Below are 19,789 nucleotides of genomic sequence, written 5' to 3' on the forward strand. Positions count from 1 at the left end.
ATCCGTGAATTGCTACTTGCAACTTGCATGTCGGATCATTTTCTCAACTGTCGGGCTATTGCACTAATTATTAATGGAATATGTGAAAATACTGGTAGGATCTACATAGCTCCATTTAGTCAATAATAATTTCTGATATAATAAAATTAAAATCAATCAATATATAATTTAGGCAATAAAAAAAAAAAAAAAACACAAACTCTTTGGAGCAAGAGAAAAAATCACAGGACAAAATCTGAGTAAAATTCATTATGAGAAATAGTAAAATTATAATAGTATTATATTTTAAACTTTTTGTCCAAAGCTTAAAATTCACAGCAATTGAAATAATATAACATTTCTTTCGGTGCCTGGGACACTTTTTCTTCTTTCTTCTTTCGATGTCTAGAAAAAGAAAACTTGCTTACATCAAGAAAACCAGATTATTAATGTTTAAATGGTCAAAGAGTGGAGCTGGACCCATGGGGCATAACACCAACGTGAAGTAGTCGGTTGCATTTTATTCTGGTTAGTGTATTTCCATGTCAAATTTATATAATACGTGTTGGAGGTTTCTGATCATAAATTTAGAGTCCAATAGCATTGAAAGTAGAATAGAGAAACGTCAGATCAGCATTGCGAAATCCTAATAAAAATAATCTCAATTCTCAAACCGTTTACAGTGACAGAAAAGACACCGAAAACAAAGCAAAGCCACTGTAAGTAATTCAGGACGAAATGTGAACCAATTCTTTAGCCTTTGTAAGGCTTGAAATGCTCGCAGAATGCTTTTCATTTACTTTGACTTACCTGCTTTTTTTTTTTTTTCAAAAGTCATTGCTTCTTAGTTAAGTGTCTACCTATCGTAGAAAAATTCAAGACACATAGAATTAGTTCTTGGCCAGACATAAATTAGAAAGTTATGTTAGTACTTATAGTCTTTCTTTTTAGTTGACTTCAGTGATTTCTTGAAAACAATATTCACCTGATCTAATTGCTTAGTAATGAAAATTACCTTTCACTCTGTAAAACTCTTAAATAGCTTTTGGGTGTTTTTTATTGGAGTAAATCTATGTTTGAAAACTTCAAATCAAGATTATAGCTTACTTTTAGTAATGAATTTTATATATTTTTATCATATTATATATTTATTTTGTATTTAGCTTTTATCTTGTGTTTCTGTTTTTGCTATCAGTTTTGTACTATAAATACCATACAATACAATAAATAATTTTAAGTCTTTTTCCTTTCAATTCTGTTATTGTTAAAATTATTTTATGGTATCAAGAGCCAACATGCTTTCTTTTATTTTTTATTTTTTTTTATATTTTGTACACTTCCTTTTTCTTTTTATCCTTTGTTCATGGGTTGAAAAAGTGAAAGCATGAACGAAAATAAGCTCATCTTAAACAATTTAAATCATGTCAAGTAATTGTAGTTTGAAAAAAGATGGAATTAAATGAGAAAGGAAGTAGAGGATTACAAAACAAATTGTTTCGAGGCAATTTTATAGTGTAGAATAGTGTCATTGCACTCTTTTAAGAAAGAGATTGGAAATTCTAACTAGAACAACTCCTTAAGTGTAACAAAAGACAAGTGAAAGTTAAATTCTGTTCAAAATCTCAGTGCAGTAGATTTAAATTCAATTGGTGCAAGAAATGTAGCAAATCCATTGTTCTCATGGTTGGATTAAACAATGGGCGGTTTTCACCATGTCACTATTTGCCACTATAGTGAATTAATCCGACAGACAATTGCATGTTCTCCATGGAAAATAAACAAAGGCTCAAGCATCAATTTTCTCTTTTTCTGGGACCTCTACTATTTTTAAAGTGCAAAAAAAAAAAAATTTTCTACTAGTCAAAAATAGAGAATTGACAGGATTGTCTTTTCCCTGGCCCCTAGCCCATTGGAGCTGTTGTTTTTGGGAGCTTCTCCGATCAGATTCTTGATGGAGCACGTGGCACACGGTTATTACGCGGCATGATGCCGGTTTATAGCTGGATGCCGGTCTCTACATCTTTCTATTTACCTACCAACTTTTGTTGTTAAAAGATAGAATTTTTTTTTTTGAAGTGAGAGATCGAGGTGGACAAAAAATATTATATTTTTAATTACTAATTTTAATAAATTTAGGAGATAAAATTATTTTTTTATTTTTTGGATTTATTGAAATTAATGATTACGAAAACGTGATTTTTTTTATTTTTTATTATATATTTTTTAATATATCTTTATATTTATTAATTACCAAATTACTTAAATTTTTTTATTCTATATAATAAAAAGCAATATTACTTCATTTTACTTTACATCTATTAGTTATCAAATTACTTAATTTACCTAACATAGAATAGTAATACCTTTTTTTTTTATCACCTTTCTTACACTTATTTTCTATTTTTTCTACTTTAGGTGACTATAAATGATATTAATTATCATATTTCTTACACTTTACATTTATTTGTTATCACATTACCATTTTTTATGGTAGATAACACATTGATATTACCATGTATGATTATCATTACACTTATTATTAAATTACAACATTTTGTTTAATTAGTTGTAATATATGAAAATTACAACATAGAATTAATTACTTTTACACTTTTTGCTATTTATTTACTTGTTAACCTAAATATGATAGAAAAATATTTTGATAAAATATTTATAATTTCATAAAGTTTTAATACTACATATAATACAAATTATGCAATATATTTTGTGTTTAAGTGGTTTAAAAATATGCAATTTGGAAAAAAAAATGTTAAGTTGCATCTCATTCCATGGACTAATAGCTCCGTTTATGGACATATGTATTTTGTAGTTAAAAGGGTAAAAAAAGTCTTCGATTACAAATTCAATGATCATTTAAGTTTTTGATATTTTATTATAATTAAATAATTTTTAAATTTTTTATTTCAAATTAGTTAAATTTATAAACATGTACTTTCAATTAATTTAACTCTTAAATAGTTATTTTTATCTCAATTGACCTTTTGCTTTGAAAAAAATGGATGTTGATGATTAATTAATTTTTGTCTAATAAGAATTTAATTGATAAAAATAAAAGTTTGAGAGTTTAATTTATTGTAATAAAATAATAAAGGCCTAAATGATTATTGTTTAAGAGTTTTTTTTAAACCTTTTTGTCGATTTTGTAAATGTGTACATAAAATATATTAAAGATGTTATTTTAATGGGTTAGATATAAAAATAGTCTTTCAACTATATATTTTTTGTCAATTTAGCACTTAAATAAACAAAATAATCAAATTGATGTTTCAATTTTTATTCCATTATCATGCTAGTACTTGAGAATGATATCATTATTCAATTTTGTTGATGTAGCATTAAAATTCAATAAATTATTGACATGTGACAAAAAGTTTAGCTAATTTCACATTATTAATGTCATGTCAACATAAAAAAATAAATAATTTATAATAATTTAAAAATTTCTAAAAACTTTTTTAAATATTTAAAAGTTCAAAAAAATTATAAAAATTCAAAAAAAATAATTTTTATAAAAATTTTAAAAATTTTAAAATTTTTTTAAAGCTTATAAAAATTCTAACAAATTTTAAAAATTTGTAAAGACTTTTTAAAAATTTATAAAAAAAATAAAAAAATATGAAATGTTTTTAAAAATTATGATAATTTTAAAATTAAAAAAATTGCAAAATTTAATAAAAAATCCAAAATTTTCAAAAAATGAAAATTTTAATAAAAATTAAAATTTTCTTATAGTTTTAAAAAATCACTAAATTTTAACAAACTAAAAATTGAAAAAATCTAAAATTTTTTGAAAAAATTTGAAAATTTAAATATGAAAAAAATAAATAACTTTAAAAAAATGAAACACTCCAAAAAAATAAAAAGAAATATGAGTCATAAAAATTAAAAAAAAAACTTAAAATTTTGAAAAATATTAAAAAAATATGAAAATTTTTCAAAAATTTAAAAAAAAATTTTAATAATTTTTTAAAAATTTTATTTTTTTCTAAAGATTTAAAAAAAATTTATTTTAACTATTTTAAATTTTTTGTGAATTTTTTGGAAGTTTAAGAAATTTTTATTTTTATTAAAATCTTAATTTTTAAAATTTTTTTAAAAGATTTTTAGAATTTTTATTTAGAATTTTTAAAAAATTTTCTTTTGATAATAATGTGGTGTTGATTGGATTTTTTTTTTCACATGTGTCAACATTGTATTGGATGTTCATATTACGTCAGTAAAATTAACTGATAACGTTAATCCGATATACCAACATGATAACAGGATAAAAATTCAATTATAAATTTGATATATATATTTTTTAAGTATCAAATTGACAAAAAAATATATAGTTAATGAACTATTTTTATATTTAATCTTATTTTAATTCATCCATTAGAATATACATAATAATATTCTCAAGATGACATGATAATAATTTGTATTGCGGGAATGAATACATAAATATGCACACATAAATAGAATTTATTGAATTTATTCAAGATGAAACTTTAATTCATCCATTTATAAAATAATTATTGTTAAATATCGTAATTCCATTTGTCTTTGTTAGCATATCTTGTAACATATGCTTTAATAACATATTTTGTAATTTTATTTACCTTTTAAATATGTGATAAGAAAATTATGTAATGTTTATTTTATATTTGTTGATGCGTATTATTCTTACCAAGTTACTAAATTTCTAAAATACTTTAATTACATATTTTATAATTTCATTTTACTCTAACATAACATAAAATATATTTATAACAAATAGTTATAATTACATGATTTATTAATTAGATAACACAATTGTATTATCACTTAATATTACATTGTTTACAATCATTTATTAAAAAATTATTTTATTTTTTATTATAAAAATAATGATAGTTTACTTGTATAACTAGTTAAAAGTTTATGGGAAGCTTACCTTAGAAGGCACTGTTGTGTTTTCTTTTTTTTTGGATTAAATATAAAAATATTTTTTGAATTATATATTTTTATCAATTTGATATCTAAATAAATAAAACTGTTAACTGATATTTGAATTTTCATATTATGTTGGCATTTGAAACTAATGTCAATAATCAATTTTGCTTATGTGGTATGAATATTCAATAAGATATTGACATGAGTTAAAAAAGATTCAACTAACACCGTATCATTAATGTCACGTAAGTATAAATGAAAATTTTTTTTAAATTTAAAATTTTTAAAAAAATAAAATTCTTTAAAAAAATACTAAAATTTATTTAAATTTTGTTAAAATTTTAAAAAATTCTTAAAAAATTCAAAACAATTTGAAAAATTTTTTAAAAAGTTTTTAATATTTATAAAAAATTTAAAAATATTAAATTTTTTAAAAAAATTCTAAAAATTTAATAAAAAATCCAAAAAGTTCAAAAATGAAAATTTTAAGAAAAAATACATTTTCTTAAAGTTTAAAAGAAATCATAAAAATTTTAAAAATTAAATTTTTTGAAAAATTTTGAAAATTTTAAGAAAATTAAAATTTTTAAAATTTGAAAATAAAAGAAGAAAAACTTTCAAAAATTTTTGAAAAATTAAATAATTCAAAAATTTGAAACTTTCTAAAAAATAAAAAAAAAATTGGAAAATAAAAGTAATTTTTTATAAAATATATATTTAAATTTTTTTATTTTTGATTTTAACTATGTTTAAGTTTTTGTGAATTCATTTAGACTTTTAAGAAATTTTTATTTTTATTAAAATCTTTAAATTTTTATTTTTTTGAATTTTTTAAAAATTTTGAAAATTTTTATTTTTTTAAAATTTAGTTTTTTTTTTATACTTTTAAATTTCCATAATTTTTTTGATTTTTTTGATTTTTTTTAAAATTTTAGAATTTCTTTTAGAATTTTTAGAAGTCTTTTAGATTTTTTTTTGAAAATTTGAATTTTTTATAAATTTTAAAAAAAATTTAGAAATTTTATTTAATGATGATGTGGCATTGATTGGATGTTTTTAACATTTGCTAGCATAGTAAATTAATGACGTTAGTTTGAGGTATAACATAATAATTAAATGAAAATTTAGATACCAATTTAATAGCTTTTTTTTTAACCAAATTGACAAAAAATATATAATTCAGCAGTCATTTTTATATTTAACTCTTATTTTTTTTTTTTAAGATATCACTTGACAGAGTCACTTTTTTTCACGTCCCTTTTCAGGGACTTTGAGATCACTTTTTTGGGTTTGTTCATTGTTATTAGGAGAATCTTAATAAGTCTTTTTTTGTTTGTTGATATATTTAAACTAATTTCGTATGAAATTAATTAATTATAATTTAATATTATGTAAAATTTATTTTTTAAAATAATAAATTTTTATATATTTTTTATTATGATTATAGATATCTTATTTAGTCTAAGACCCAAACCAATCGCGTTTAAACTCGACTCAAGCTAAATTATTAAATTTGGTTTATATATTATTTTATTTTCAATTTTATTGTTATCCGTATAAATATATATTTTATTTTGTTTATCCTTTTTACGTTATCATGATTATTTATCTCTTGAGTTAATTTAATTATTTAGTTTTATTTATCTTATTTCTTATTGATTAATTATTTTTTTTAAAAGAAAATTCGAAATTTAAAATTTAATCGGCTAGGGTCTTGATAATATCACTAAGTGAAGATAAAATTTTGGAGATAATTCATGTGTTTTGAAATTCAATCAAATCCTAAACTCTTAATTCTGTAGGATTTTTGGTTCTATATAAAGCAGAGGCGGATAATGAATCAACACAGAGAAATTAGTGAGAAAAAAAGAGAACGAAAATCAGTGAGTTAGAATTGTGATTTCTTAGTTAGAAGTTGTTTTGAAGTTTGTTTATAGGAATTAGAGATAATTAGAAGAAGGAAACAATGTTGAGAGATCAAATTTTTCAAAAAAAAAAAAAAGTTTTATGTAATTTTTTTTTGGAGATTTTTTGGAAATATTTGAATTTTTTGGTAATACTGCTACAAATTCTTTAATTTTCAATAGTTTCGTCCAAAAATCCAGATCTTGATCAAATTTTCGACGCTAGACAAATTCTTTGACGAAAATTTGCAGAATTCGACTAACGGTTTTCTTTTTTAGGGAGAGAAGCTAAAGAGAAGTCTAAAAGAAGAAAGAAAATTTTGGGACTTTTATACTTTAAAGAAACGATGCTGTTTTGGGTCTTTAAATTGTTGTTGACCCATGTGTTTTACTGATTACTTAAACCTAACTCGAGCACACGGCAAGTGAACCTATCTCCTTTCAACCTTGGAAGCTAAGCCACCAAGTCAACCGAGCTATCGAGTCTTAAGCTAATTTTTGTGCCTTCAACAGAGCTTTTATCCAATTATTAAGTCGAGCTGAATTTTTGATTTTTTTGATTTGTTTATTTGTAAATTTTAAAAAATATTTTAGACAAATAAACATTATCAATATATTGAAAGGTTTAAATTTTAAAAATAAATTTTAAAATAAAAAAAATCTTACCAACATATTAAATAGTTTAAATTTAAAAAAAGAAAAATTCAAATAAAATAAATCTTAGTAACATATTAAAATATTTAAATTAAAAAGATAAATTTTTGCATAAAAAAAGCTTACCAACATATTTAAATTTTAAAATTTTAGCTATAAATTAAAAAAAAAACCAACACATTAAATGGTTGTGAATTTTTTAAAAAAACCTTAAAAATAAGATTTTATCAATATATTAAAATTTTTTTTAATTTTTGGTAAAAATTAAATTTTTAAAGAAAAATAATTTTCATGAAATTTTATCAACATATTAAAAGAAATTTTGATAGAAAATTTTATTAATATATTAAAAGATATTTTTGGAAACAAATAGTTTTTTTATAAAAATTAAATTTTGAGTCTTCAATTATGAAATTACTAATAATATTGCAAATGACAATTTTTATATAAATTTTTAGGTAATTTTTTTTAATTTTATTAATATATTAAAAAATTTAGATAAAAATTTTAATATCAAAATTTTAAATCTCATTTGGTGGTGAATACAAGTTTTTTTTTTTTAAATTAAATCAATTTGATGATGGAGTTTCTTAAATTATTATCAATATTTTAAAATAATTTAAAAATAAAATTTAATAATTAATTATTTGATAAAATTTTTAACATATTTAGATAATATAAAATTAAATTGTTACTATCCATTGGATAGACATAGTAGAGTTTGGTGCTATAACTTAAGTTTAATTGTATTTTAGATGGCAATTTTGATATCATAAATTAAAATATATATTTTTAAAGTTACTTGAATTTGAGATTTAATTAATTTATAATAGAGAATTGTGAAATATTTTCTCTCTCTTTTGCTCGGAAAGAGTAGGAAACTTTTAAGCAAATAGCAACCATGGGCTTATTTACAGCTAAGATAGTAGATATCATGCATGGTCAAATTAGAATATTTTTCGACTTCACCTAATGCAGTGTTTGAATTATGTACACCACCGGCTCCGAGTCTTATCTCCATTACTGTTGCTAGTCTCTATTGAAATGGATTAGAAACGATTAAAAGATATTTTCGGTATCGAATCCGAGGTGGTACGAAGAAATTGCCGGTGGGTCCTTATGTTGCTTCACGAAAATCAATCTTTTAGCTGTACTCGGGAAAAGGCCCATTTCATTTCCATTCAATATTTAAATTGGTCGGAACCTTGGTTTTGCTTTCTCTTTCTTTGAATCAAATTAGTGGCTCTTTTTGTTTCAGAAACGAGTTTAAACCTTTTTTTTTTTTTTTTGGGTAAGAAAATTTTAAGATAAATAAATTATTTAATTTTTTATGTTAAGATAAGATATATTATATTTGATAATATAAAATAAATAATTATAAGTCATACATTCGAAATGACTTTAATAAATGATCATCGATAGAACTCGAACTTAAAATTTTTTCGTAAAAAAAAAAAACGATCATAATTGATTGAACCAATTACTTATTGATGAGTTTAAACTTTTTTTTCTTACTCCCGTAGAAAAAGTCTAATATTTAAGTTGAGAATTTCTAACTTTGGGTTTGAAAACATACATTTAAATCTAGCATTATGTTTGCTCATATATTGCTATTTTCTTTTTCTCTTGACTTTATGTTTGATTTTAACATTACCCTTGTTTCTTAACAAAATTGAGGTAGAGAATGTTGACACTTAGCAAGTGTTTCAACTTCTGTCTCAATGTGTTTTAATCATCTCTATTTATAGAGAATTAATTCAAGCGTCATATATTTTTAATTGAATTGTTGCATTCAATAATTATGCTATTTAAACAAGAACACGTCTCTTTAAATAATCAAAGCTACCCTTTTACAATTGACAATCTCTTAATGAAATCAAAGATACCCTTTTACAAGTGATAATCTCTTAATGAAGGATCATGGTTTTATTGAACAGAAATTTATTGTTTAATCTGAAAGATATAGCTTTTCGTCTAGGGCAGTCAGCTCTCCCTTAAGGTCAGCCGACTGCTCCTTTGTAAAATCCAATTCCAAAATGCTTCGAACAATAGAACAATTGATAGCTATTTTAGGACGGTCGATTTCTCTAAATTCCAAAATGGTTTGCGAGACAAGACAGTAAACTTCTACCATTGATAGTCGACTCCGTTCTTATTTTAAAACGTTTCCAACACAAGGGCAATCTATTTCTTGCTAAAAACTGTTCACTACCTTTGTTAAATTTCGGAACCAAAGACTTTCTCAATCATAGCAGTCGATTCCACTTAGGTTAAGAAATCGACTGGCTTTATTTCTAATTATAGTAGTCGATTCCACTAAGTATAACAATCAACTGCTTCTCCTGATAAGGTTTATTAGTTGTCTTTTTCAAGCTAATCAATAACTTGATCAAGTTATTTTTTTACTTGATTTTTTTTTTATTTTGAAAATATTTTTATTATTATAAAATATTTAAAACAATAAAAAGATTGAATTCAAAATTAAATATTTTATAAAGGCATTAAATTTAGCGACAATAACTCAAATTTAATTAACTAGTACAAGAGCTTGAGCGAAAGAAAGATGAAGTGTTACAATTTTTTTCTCGTTATGATGTTTCGACGTCGACGTTTTGAAAAGACCATCAAACTAATGAGATGAACGTGTTAAATTTATATGCATATTTTTGCCCACTTTGTTTGTAATAATTATAGAACTAGTGGTGGTGATAAGGATTCTTCCGAAAAAATGAGCTGATACACATATAAGTTCACATTTAGTCTCAAAATTCATTTATTATTTTAATTGATACGAAATTTAAGTCAATTATTCCTATGATTATAATTTTAAAAAATAATATATAACTTGAAATTTAAGTTCCAACCCTTTTATTTTTCTTTCTAATTATCAAATTACTAAACAAAAACGTGTTCACATAGACCATAATAAGTAACAAGTTTAAAGTTGGTCAACATTTTAATTCCTTTAGTGATGGAGCGATTATGAAACCCACATCTAACTTATTATGATATAGTATTTATTTTGATTCGAAAATTTCATAATTTTATCTCACAAGAGATGTTTCATAGATTTAAGTTTAAATCTTTATATATATTATAGTAAATCTTTAAAGTATTTCGATCTGAAATTTGAACGTTACAAACTTTTTTCATTAAAATTTGACGTTCTTATTAAATCTAACACAAAACATTTATATTTATTGAATCGCATCAAAAGTTGAGTAAGTTTAACACAAAATACAAATAGATTATAGGATCACATCAAATGTCAAAACATACATAGATCATAAGATTACATTAAATGTTCGTGTAGCACTTAACTCGTACAAAATTTTAGAGATGGCTCTTACGGTATAAGATTTAGTTCTCGTCTAACTGGTAATCACTCTAATATCAGCTCTTATAGGATTCTAGAGATAACTCCTATGTTGTAATATTTAACTCTCGTCCGATTGATTTCGCTTTAATATAATTTGTGAAGATCTATACTTAACCTATGAGGTATTATCTGTTTTCATTTGAAAATTTTACAATTTTATATCACAAAAGATATTTTGTAAATTTGAATTTAAATATTTATATATATATTATAGTAGATTCTCGAAATATCTCGATATGAGATTTGATCATTATAATTTTTTTATTTAAAAAAATTAATAAAAATTCATACTTAATTTACAAAATATTATTTATTTTAATATAAAATTTTTATTATTTTATTTTATAAAAGAACATCTTATAAATTTAAATTTAAATTTAAATATATATATATATCATAATAGAGCAAAAGTATTTTTATTAGGACATTACAGTGGCGACACTTGCTTACCCTTTGTAATGATTAAAGCAGGCGATGGAAGCATGCGCCACATCTGTATTAGTATTAGTTAATCCTAAAATTTTGTGCTTAAATTTGCATATCGGCTTTCTCATTAGACAGTAATGTTTTTGTAGTTTTTGAAAAATTAGGGAAAAGAAAACAATAGTTATCATGTGCAGGCCGAGGCTAAGCTGTCAAGTAGGTCCCATGAATCACATCAAAATCTCTTTTTTTTTCAGGTTCCCTTTGCTTTTTGCTTTTTGGTGAGCCAACCAACTAAAAAAGTTGGAGAAAAAAAGATTAAGATTATTTTTTAAAGTATATATAAAATATATTAATTAATTAGATAATACCGGCCCCTGACAAATATTAAAAGGAATAATTTAATTAATAAAAATTAATCCATGAATATCTACAAATAAATTCTATACAAAAAATAGTGGGCATAGAAAGCAGGGTACAAACCAACTTATAATTTTTCTTCCACTAAAGCAGCAGCCAAAGAACAGTCTTTGGCTGCTCTAAAATGTTCTATACATGAACCTTCACATACTTTTATAAGTACAATTTTCAGCAAACAAAATGATTTAGATTAGCAAGAAAATTAAACCAAATAAACATGGAATATGGGCTATGGGATTCTCTAATATTAATACTTGAATTTGGTACAACAATGTAGGTAGATTTTTTTTTTTTAAGTTTTAAAAACAGTAGTTATTTAGGTAATTTTTTAATGTAGAATTGAATAGTCTTTTTTTTTTTTTGTAAATAAAAATATATGTTTAAAAAATTTAAAAGGACTTAAATGTCTTTTACTTCATATTTATATTGATTTTAAAATATGTGATTGAATTTGATATTATGAGTCAAGCAACAAGCCAACAACATCTCAATTTGAGAAATTACTTAAAACTCAAATCAAAATTATAATAACAAAATGAAATTAAAGGTATTTAATTTTTTCAACTTTTAAAATATAATAAAAATTATTTTTCTGCTCAATAAATTTTTTACCCATATGCATTTAAAAAAACTATCCACTGATTTGAAATTTTTAAATATAATTTTTTATTTTCTTTTCACCCACTATGGTTGCTTTATTCCACTCATTTGAATTTTTTAAATATAATTTTTTTTTTTTCACCCACTATGGTTGTGTCAAATCTTATTTTATTATAATATTTTAAGATATTTTTTTATTAAGTTGATGTCAATTGATTAGTATATCAATTCATAAGATATTTTAATATTAATATAAATTAATCATTAATAATTTTAATTATCAAGTGGACAGAAAGTGGAATTTAATTGTTGAACTTGCAAAAAAAGAAAAAGGGAAGAAAAACAACTAGTAGCAATTAAATTTAGCAAGAAAATTGCAAAAAAAGAATTAATTTGTGGCAATCTCATAACCTAAATTAAATTAGCAAGTGAAATATGGTTTTGGGACTTTTCTCTAATTGGCTACGCTTTTGACTTTTTCAATTATTAAAGCAAGGCGCCCCCTTGCCATTCAAGAGAGACTGCGTTGTCCGAACATAGAAGCGTGAGCCTATCATTGATCATCATCAGTGGCTACTCCCGAAACCCTAATCACCGATGGATTCGACCCAGATGAAGTAGGACTCACAATCATGAAATGTCAGCGGTTGAAAATCATCACAGGCATGTGAGAGAATTCCTGTGACTGTTAAATCGTTTTTTTTGGCTTGAAGCGAGGAGAGTCGAGAACTTTAAAACTTCACTGTCTTAAAGAGTGTCATTAGCTCATGGGCGACCGAAGACCCTGATACTTGATATCGTTCACCAGGGCTTGGAGAGGGATGGGCCCGTTGACGGGTCTTTTTTCCGGTTTTGTTTTATCTTTATTTTGATTAAGTCTTTATTTTTGGCTTTGTTTTATCTTTATTTTGATTAAGTCTAAAATAAAAAATATAAGAACTTTTCTTGCTTTTCTCTCGCTGTATTTTCTTCTTTGCCAAGACTTTCATTGTTAAAAAAAAAAAAACCTTTTTCGGCAAATTTTTATTTTCCTGGTTTAAAGATTTTCTTTTTTTTCTTCTTGGGTTTCTGATTTTCTTGGTTGCCTTGTCTTGAAGGGCTCTAAAAGCTGAAGGTTCTAATTGGCAGTCAATTTTTTTTGGTGGGTTATTGAAGGAGTTTTCATTTTTCTGGTGTTTCTTACCTTTTCAAGGTTCTTTTTTTAACAATATATTCATCTATGTCTGTCGAAATGATTTTTTGAGTTTTGGGATCATCAGCAAGCGCAAGAAACTGTTTTTTTTTTTTTTTTTTAGCAAGATGATTATGCAATCAGCTTGGTCATCTTTAAAGCTTTTTTTGAACTACTGTTTCCTTTTCACTTTGCTCATCTATGGTAGAGCTGCAAGACAATTCTTTTGATGCCTTGAATTCAACTTTGGAGTAAAAAAAAAAATTAACTTTGTATTGTGAGGGTTTAGGTTGCTTTTTAAATTGGTTTCTGCAAGTGGAAAGTCTCTGTTTCTCTGGTGGCTACAATGATATCTTCGCTGAAGTGCTTACTTATATAAGTCGCCAAGTATTTGGTTGTGATTATTTTGCTTAATAAAGAGTCTCTGCCTCTGGTTGTGGTTATTTTGCTTAATAAAGAGTCTTTGCCTCTGGTGGTTCAACTTCTGTATATTTGGTGTTGTTCTAGAGCTTAAAAAATACATATACAAAAAAAGGAGCTTCTCTTCATCATTGCTCTGGTTTCCACAGGTGAGTTTTCTCTTACTCTCCCTTCCCTAATCTGTATCCCAATTCCCATAATTGTTTATCTTGATTAAGTCCAAAATTAAAATTTTAAATAAAATCTCAAATCCTAATAAAAGAAATATTCAAAAGCGTGCTTGATATTCTTATGTTTATCATAACTAAGCATACTGATATATATAATTACATATATGTTTTTATTTATTTATTATTTATTTTTTGACGGGGGTGGTTAGGGGTGGGGTGGGAGGGGGAGGCGGGGTACAAAGGCCTGATTGATATGTTTTGTATATCTTTCTTCGTTGACTGAAGTTTCACCACAAAGTCTATGAGCGAAAGATGCATAGTTAATGACAACCATAAAGCTACACATAGAAATGTTAGCAGAGCCAATATAGAAACCCTTCTTCATCTTTTATTGCTTAATAGATGTCTGGAAAGTCTGAGAACTTTATTATTGTGATTAGCTTCTAGCTGCTCCTCGTGCTGCTTTGCTGTTTCTGATCTGTTTAACTACTTGACTTGTGTTATGTTTCTTTAGTCAGGATACTATCTGTTGAATGGGGACTGATGCTGCTGAAGTAGTGGAAACTCCATCCTATCCTAGTTCCTTTAAGGTACAATTACTGAGTGTTGTTCTCTTTTTCTGTTTCAACATGGAATTTTTGCATTTAAGTAATTCTACTTGGTCTGCAGCCTATGTATTTTAAAAGTATATATATTTCAAGTAAATAAATCTTTGCAGTTCATACTATGACTGTACAGTTTGATTGTTACCGAGTAAATTGATATATATTTGCTGGAATCATTCAAATTTTCTTGAGTTTTGGCTTATATATAAAAAGGATCATATCATCATACCCATGTCTGCTTTAAGGTGTTTGATATACGTCCAACATGGGTAAGCTTTACTTATGCACCGCTGAAACTATTTATGCACAATATAAATTCTAATTATTTATAAGGAAAATGTAATATATATTCTCCTTTATGATGCCATCAATATTTAATGGCTGAGCTAAACTAGAAAGTGTTAAAAAGTATGAGAAAATCTTCTTCTTTGTCTTTGTTCAAGTATGGATCTCTGTTTTTCTGTAACAAAATTTTAGGGTTTTCTTTGAACTTAGAATTGGGGGGTAGTGCATGTATCTGTCAGAGGAAAGATAAATGACATAGTCTGCCTTCACAATTATTGAACAAATTCAAATTTGAGCCGACTTTCCTTTTTGAATATTTTAAAGACCACAATTTTCTCATAAATAATATTGATAATTGTAGGTGCATCACATGATGTGCACAGAACTTAGGAAGCTGGTTGATAGAATTATAAGGATATTTCCAGAAATTGAAGCTGCTCGACCTAGATGCTCCTCAGGAATAAAGGCACTATGCTCACTGAACAGTGCAATTGAGAGAGCAAAGTTACTTCTTCAGTACTGCAGCGAGTCCAGTAAACTCTATCTGGTATGTTTTTGTTTAAATACTTAATTTTGTGGTTATTATTGCCTTACTGATTATGAAGGGCAAGTTTTATCATGATTTTCATTTTTATTAAAATGATGGTTATGGGTTTATGACCTGTCTGTTGCAAGGTCAGTTCTTATAACAATCTGATGATATGTACTCTTCCAAAGATTTTAACTTTTCATTACTGGCATCTCTGGTAGATATAAGTCCTCCATGGGATGTCTTGTTGGTGTTTGTGAGCTTAAATAGAAAACTTCTTTTTTCTTTGTTTTATCACTCATTTGATTGATCAAGTTATACCTTTTGGTTGATAGTTCTCTCCAATTACTTTCAGGCAATAACGGCAGATGTGATAGTTTCAAGATTTCAAAAATCGAAGAACTTGTTGGAACAAGGTTTATGCCAAATACAGACTATGGTTCCAGTTATGCTGGCTGTTGAGGTTTGTTAAGTTACACGTCTTATTAATCTTTCTGTTCACCCTTCTTTGTTGCAAACAATTTCTTGTATTTTCCTTTTCTATTGTCCCAACCAAATGGCTGGAAGATGATGGATCAAATCTCATGTGTTTTAAATAGCTTGTCTTTTATCTTTGGCAATTTTAGCAATGCACCTACTGAACTGGTATTATGCATGTTTATTCTCTGATACATGGGAACTGTTCTTAGTACAGTGATTGAGGATTGTCAACGTTGCCAAAATATCAAATTTGGATAATTTGTAAACTTGGACCTTTTCCAGATTCCCCTGCTTTCTTTCCACTTGTTGATTTAATTTTTCCTTTTTTCATTGCTTTGAAAGTTCACAAGTTTTTGGAAAAGCAACCATGAATTCTGCATTCTTTGATACATTTTGGGCTTTTGAATTGGAATTTAAGATAATTAAAAAGGGGAAATGGCAGCTAAGTGTTCGAAGCCAATTCTTTGCAGTGCTAGTTAGGGTCAGATGTACACCTAACCCTGCTTTCATAGAGGAGTTGTTTCAACCTTATTGTTAAATCAATTACATTTTAGTTTTAGATAACATTTTCATAGTGTTCAATTCTTTATTCAAGCTGATAGTGAAATGTTGTTGCAGATCTCTCAACTTGTTGATGATCTGCGAGCTGCAAATTTTGTGCCTGATAAATTTGAAGAAGAGGCAGGGAAGGTTGTAAAAGAATTGCTTCAGCGGGGAGCTGCGGGGTCAGATTCAATGGAATACGCTGAAATGAAAGCTATTCAAACTGCAGCATCACGACTGCATATTACGTCTTCAACAGCCATCTTGATAGAAAAAAGATCTATTAAGAAGTTGCTGGAAAAAGTGAGTGACACTGACCAACAAAAGAAAAAGATCTTAAAATATCTTCTGTATCTGTTGAGGAAGTATGCTACCTTGATTATTTGCGAGCAAACGGACAACACAACTGATCAGAACGAAGGAGCATTTGCAGTTAACGACTCTAGTACTAATTTTATGCATGCTCACTCTGTTGACGTGGGATCTCATCTGGAGTATAAGCGGTATGCTGCTGAAGATGATAAGTTAAGTAGAGCTATACCTCCTGAGGAATTTAAGTGCCCCATATCTTCAAGATTGATGTGTGATCCTGTTGTCATTGCTTCTGGACAAACATTTGAAAGGATTTGGATTCAGAAGTGGTTTGATGATGGTAATGATATGTGTCCAAAAACTAAAATGAAACTGGCCCATCTGTCATTGACCCCAAATGCTGTCATGAAGGATCTGATATCAAAATGGTGTATCAAGAATGGAGTCACCCTTCAGTACCCAGGCATGCAACCAGATGATCTTCAATTGTTGGAAACTTCTTCCACTTCCATTACTAGTTTTGGCAGTTCTATAAATGATCTCCACTTTCCAGTGGACATCAGCAGTATATCACTTAGATCTTTAGATACAAGTTATACTTCGGATGTATCACGCAACAAAATTGCAGATGTCCCAAGTTTGATACCAGAGCAGAACGATGATGATCTGTGCCAATATCAATCTCCCAGCAATGGAAGTGGGATGGATTTGGAGTCTCTATCTAGCCTTGCCGAGCTTGATTGGGATTCAAAATGCAAGATGGTTGAAGATATTAAAACTCATTTGGAATGTGATGATCTGGTTTGTCCTTCTATGTCATCCAATAATTCCATTGAACCTCTGATTAATTTTTTGAGCAGTGCTCATGATTTACACGATATAAGAGCAGAGAGAGCTGGATTGCAGTTGTTATTGACATTTCTGAGCAAAAGCAGGTAATGGGTTCTTGCATGTGCAATAGTGGCTACTGTACCATGTTTTATGATATGAGATGTCATTAGTTAGGGATGATTTTATTGTTTTTCTACCTCCAAACTGTGCTGAGAATTTCAATGTGCTTGTCTTTTTTTGGTATTTTCTAATTTCCTTGTCAATACTTTGTCCTGCAAGACTTAAAATACTCCTGATCGGTCTCATGCTCACACAAAGCTTGTGATGTCTATCACAGAACTGCATGCGGTTTTGATAATTTAAAACATGGTTTGGTTGTGTCCATTATCCCTGACCTTATTTATGATCATGAATCTTTTCAAGAGGGGCTTATTTGTGACATTTTCCTTGCTTTGTGAGCTTCTTGCAGGAGTGGCATGCGATACTTAAATGAAGATGCATATAGTCTGTTCTCATTGTTTCTCGACTCAGAAGTAACTAAAGAGGTTCTTGACATTATAGAAGTGTTGTCCGGCCATAGCAGTTGTAGATCTAAGATTGCTGCATCTGGTGCTCTTCCTTCCATTTTAAATATTCTTGACTCAAAAATCACAGAATTCCAGGAACGAGTCATTAAAATTTTGGGGAATCTTTCCTCAAGCACCGATGTTTGTTCCACTTTGGTGTATTTAGAATGCATCCCAAAATTTGTTCCATTCTTACAAGACACCACTCTTGCAAGGCACTGTATACTGTTGTTGAGAAATTTGTGCTGTAACCAAGAGGCTAGGGCTTCTATAACTCAAACTTCAGGATGCATTTCTTCTATTGCTATGTTACTTGAGACTGACAGTTATGAGGATCAAGAGCATGCACTGGCTATTCTCCTTGCATTGTGCTCGCAACGTGTTGAATATTGTCACTTAGTGATGGATAAGTGTGATAATATATTCCCTGCCCTTTTTGATGTATCTGTTAATGGGAGTGAAAAAGGAAAGGCAAGTGCATTGGAATTGCTACGGCTCCTTAGAGATACCAACTGTGGTGATTATGAACAAGAATGCTTTCAATCTGACAATGTGACATCCGAAGATGCTAACTATTCCAAAGACAAGAAGTCTCATAAGTCATTGTTTGGAGTGAAATTGCCAATGTTTTCAAGATCCAGTGCACTAAAAAAGAAGAAATGAAAAAGGGATTTTCTGCTCTCTATCGACATTGGGGTTAACAAATATTCTGCCTGGTAAGATTCTTTCCCCTTCCCTGGGACCGGGAGGGGTTTGCTTACTGGGATTTGGCACTGATATCATCATACTGTAACTAAATGTGGCTAGTTGTTGCATGATTTTGTACGGCTCCAACACTAATTTCTATGATCGGGTTTCTTAAATTTGATTATTTGTATGATGTATCTGCTGTCATTCTCTGGTTGTATAATTCTTAAGAATGTACAGTTTTTGGCTAGTGTTGAAGTACTTTGTACCTTTTCCCGTAATCTTAGGCAGCTTCATATGTGTTATTGGACCTTACATACAAACCAAAACAAATCTAGTGATCTATAGGAAAGGAGACCAAAAGAAGCCTACTAGTTGCCTTCATACTCTTTTAATATGGAAGGTCAGATTTCTGTTTTTCCTTGTAACTCAATCACGATGCTATAATATTCTGCATGATCCCTCACCTAAACTTTCAATCCTTCCACATCACGTCCTAATTTTCCTGAGGAAGCACAAACTGATTCTCTCAATTTGTGTTACTGATTTTTATATGTTGTCAAATATTGGTTGAAAGATCACAAAAAAGAACAGTATGCATATATAGGGATAATGAAATGACCATGATATATGAGCATGCGGGCATATATGGGGACTACCATGGTAGGCATCATTGCCTTCCACATCCTTTTTCATGAAGTGCCAGAACAAAAATATTCAGGGGGGACATGTTGTTAAGTCTTGGATCTGCTCATTGTTTTCTGCTAATGCAGTAGACTCTTCTTGCTGATTGTGTCAGCAAATCCTTTTCTTCAGGCTTTGCTCCTACAAGAAGAAAACATTCTCAAACCTGAGAATATCTTTAACTTCTCAATGTTTAGCGGCTTAAGTATAGC

The 19,789-nt window shown here is 27.3% G+C and overlaps 1 protein-coding gene across 2 annotated transcripts; it reads left to right on the forward strand.

Moving 5' to 3' along the window:
- The first annotated feature begins 13,255 nt into the window (after positions 1 to 13,255).
- Positions 13,256 to 19,174, forward strand: LOC111292429 (U-box domain-containing protein 5). Of its 2 annotated transcripts, none has more exons than XM_022884817.2 (6): positions 13,256 to 14,034; positions 14,570 to 14,645; positions 15,307 to 15,492; positions 15,830 to 15,937; positions 16,573 to 17,744; positions 18,110 to 19,174. In XM_022884817.2, exons 2-6 carry the CDS (start codon positions 14,589 to 14,591, stop codon positions 18,867 to 18,869), a joined length of 2,283 nt encoding a protein of 760 aa, XP_022740552.2. In that variant the 5' UTR covers positions 13,256 to 14,034; positions 14,570 to 14,588; the 3' UTR covers positions 18,870 to 19,174. The 2 variants fall into 2 exon arrangements, with proteins under 2 accessions (XP_022740552.2, XP_022740553.2); XM_022884818.2 differs by having other exon boundaries at positions 14,574 to 14,645.
- The last annotated feature ends 615 nt before the right edge of the window (positions 19,175 to 19,789 follow it).

Source organism: Durio zibethinus, chromosome 10 (genome assembly GCF_047325235.1).
Source record: "Durio zibethinus cultivar Kanyao isolate XHJ-2024 chromosome 10, ASM4732523v1, whole genome shotgun sequence".
Taxonomy (NCBI): domain Eukaryota; kingdom Viridiplantae; phylum Streptophyta; class Magnoliopsida; order Malvales; family Malvaceae; genus Durio; species Durio zibethinus.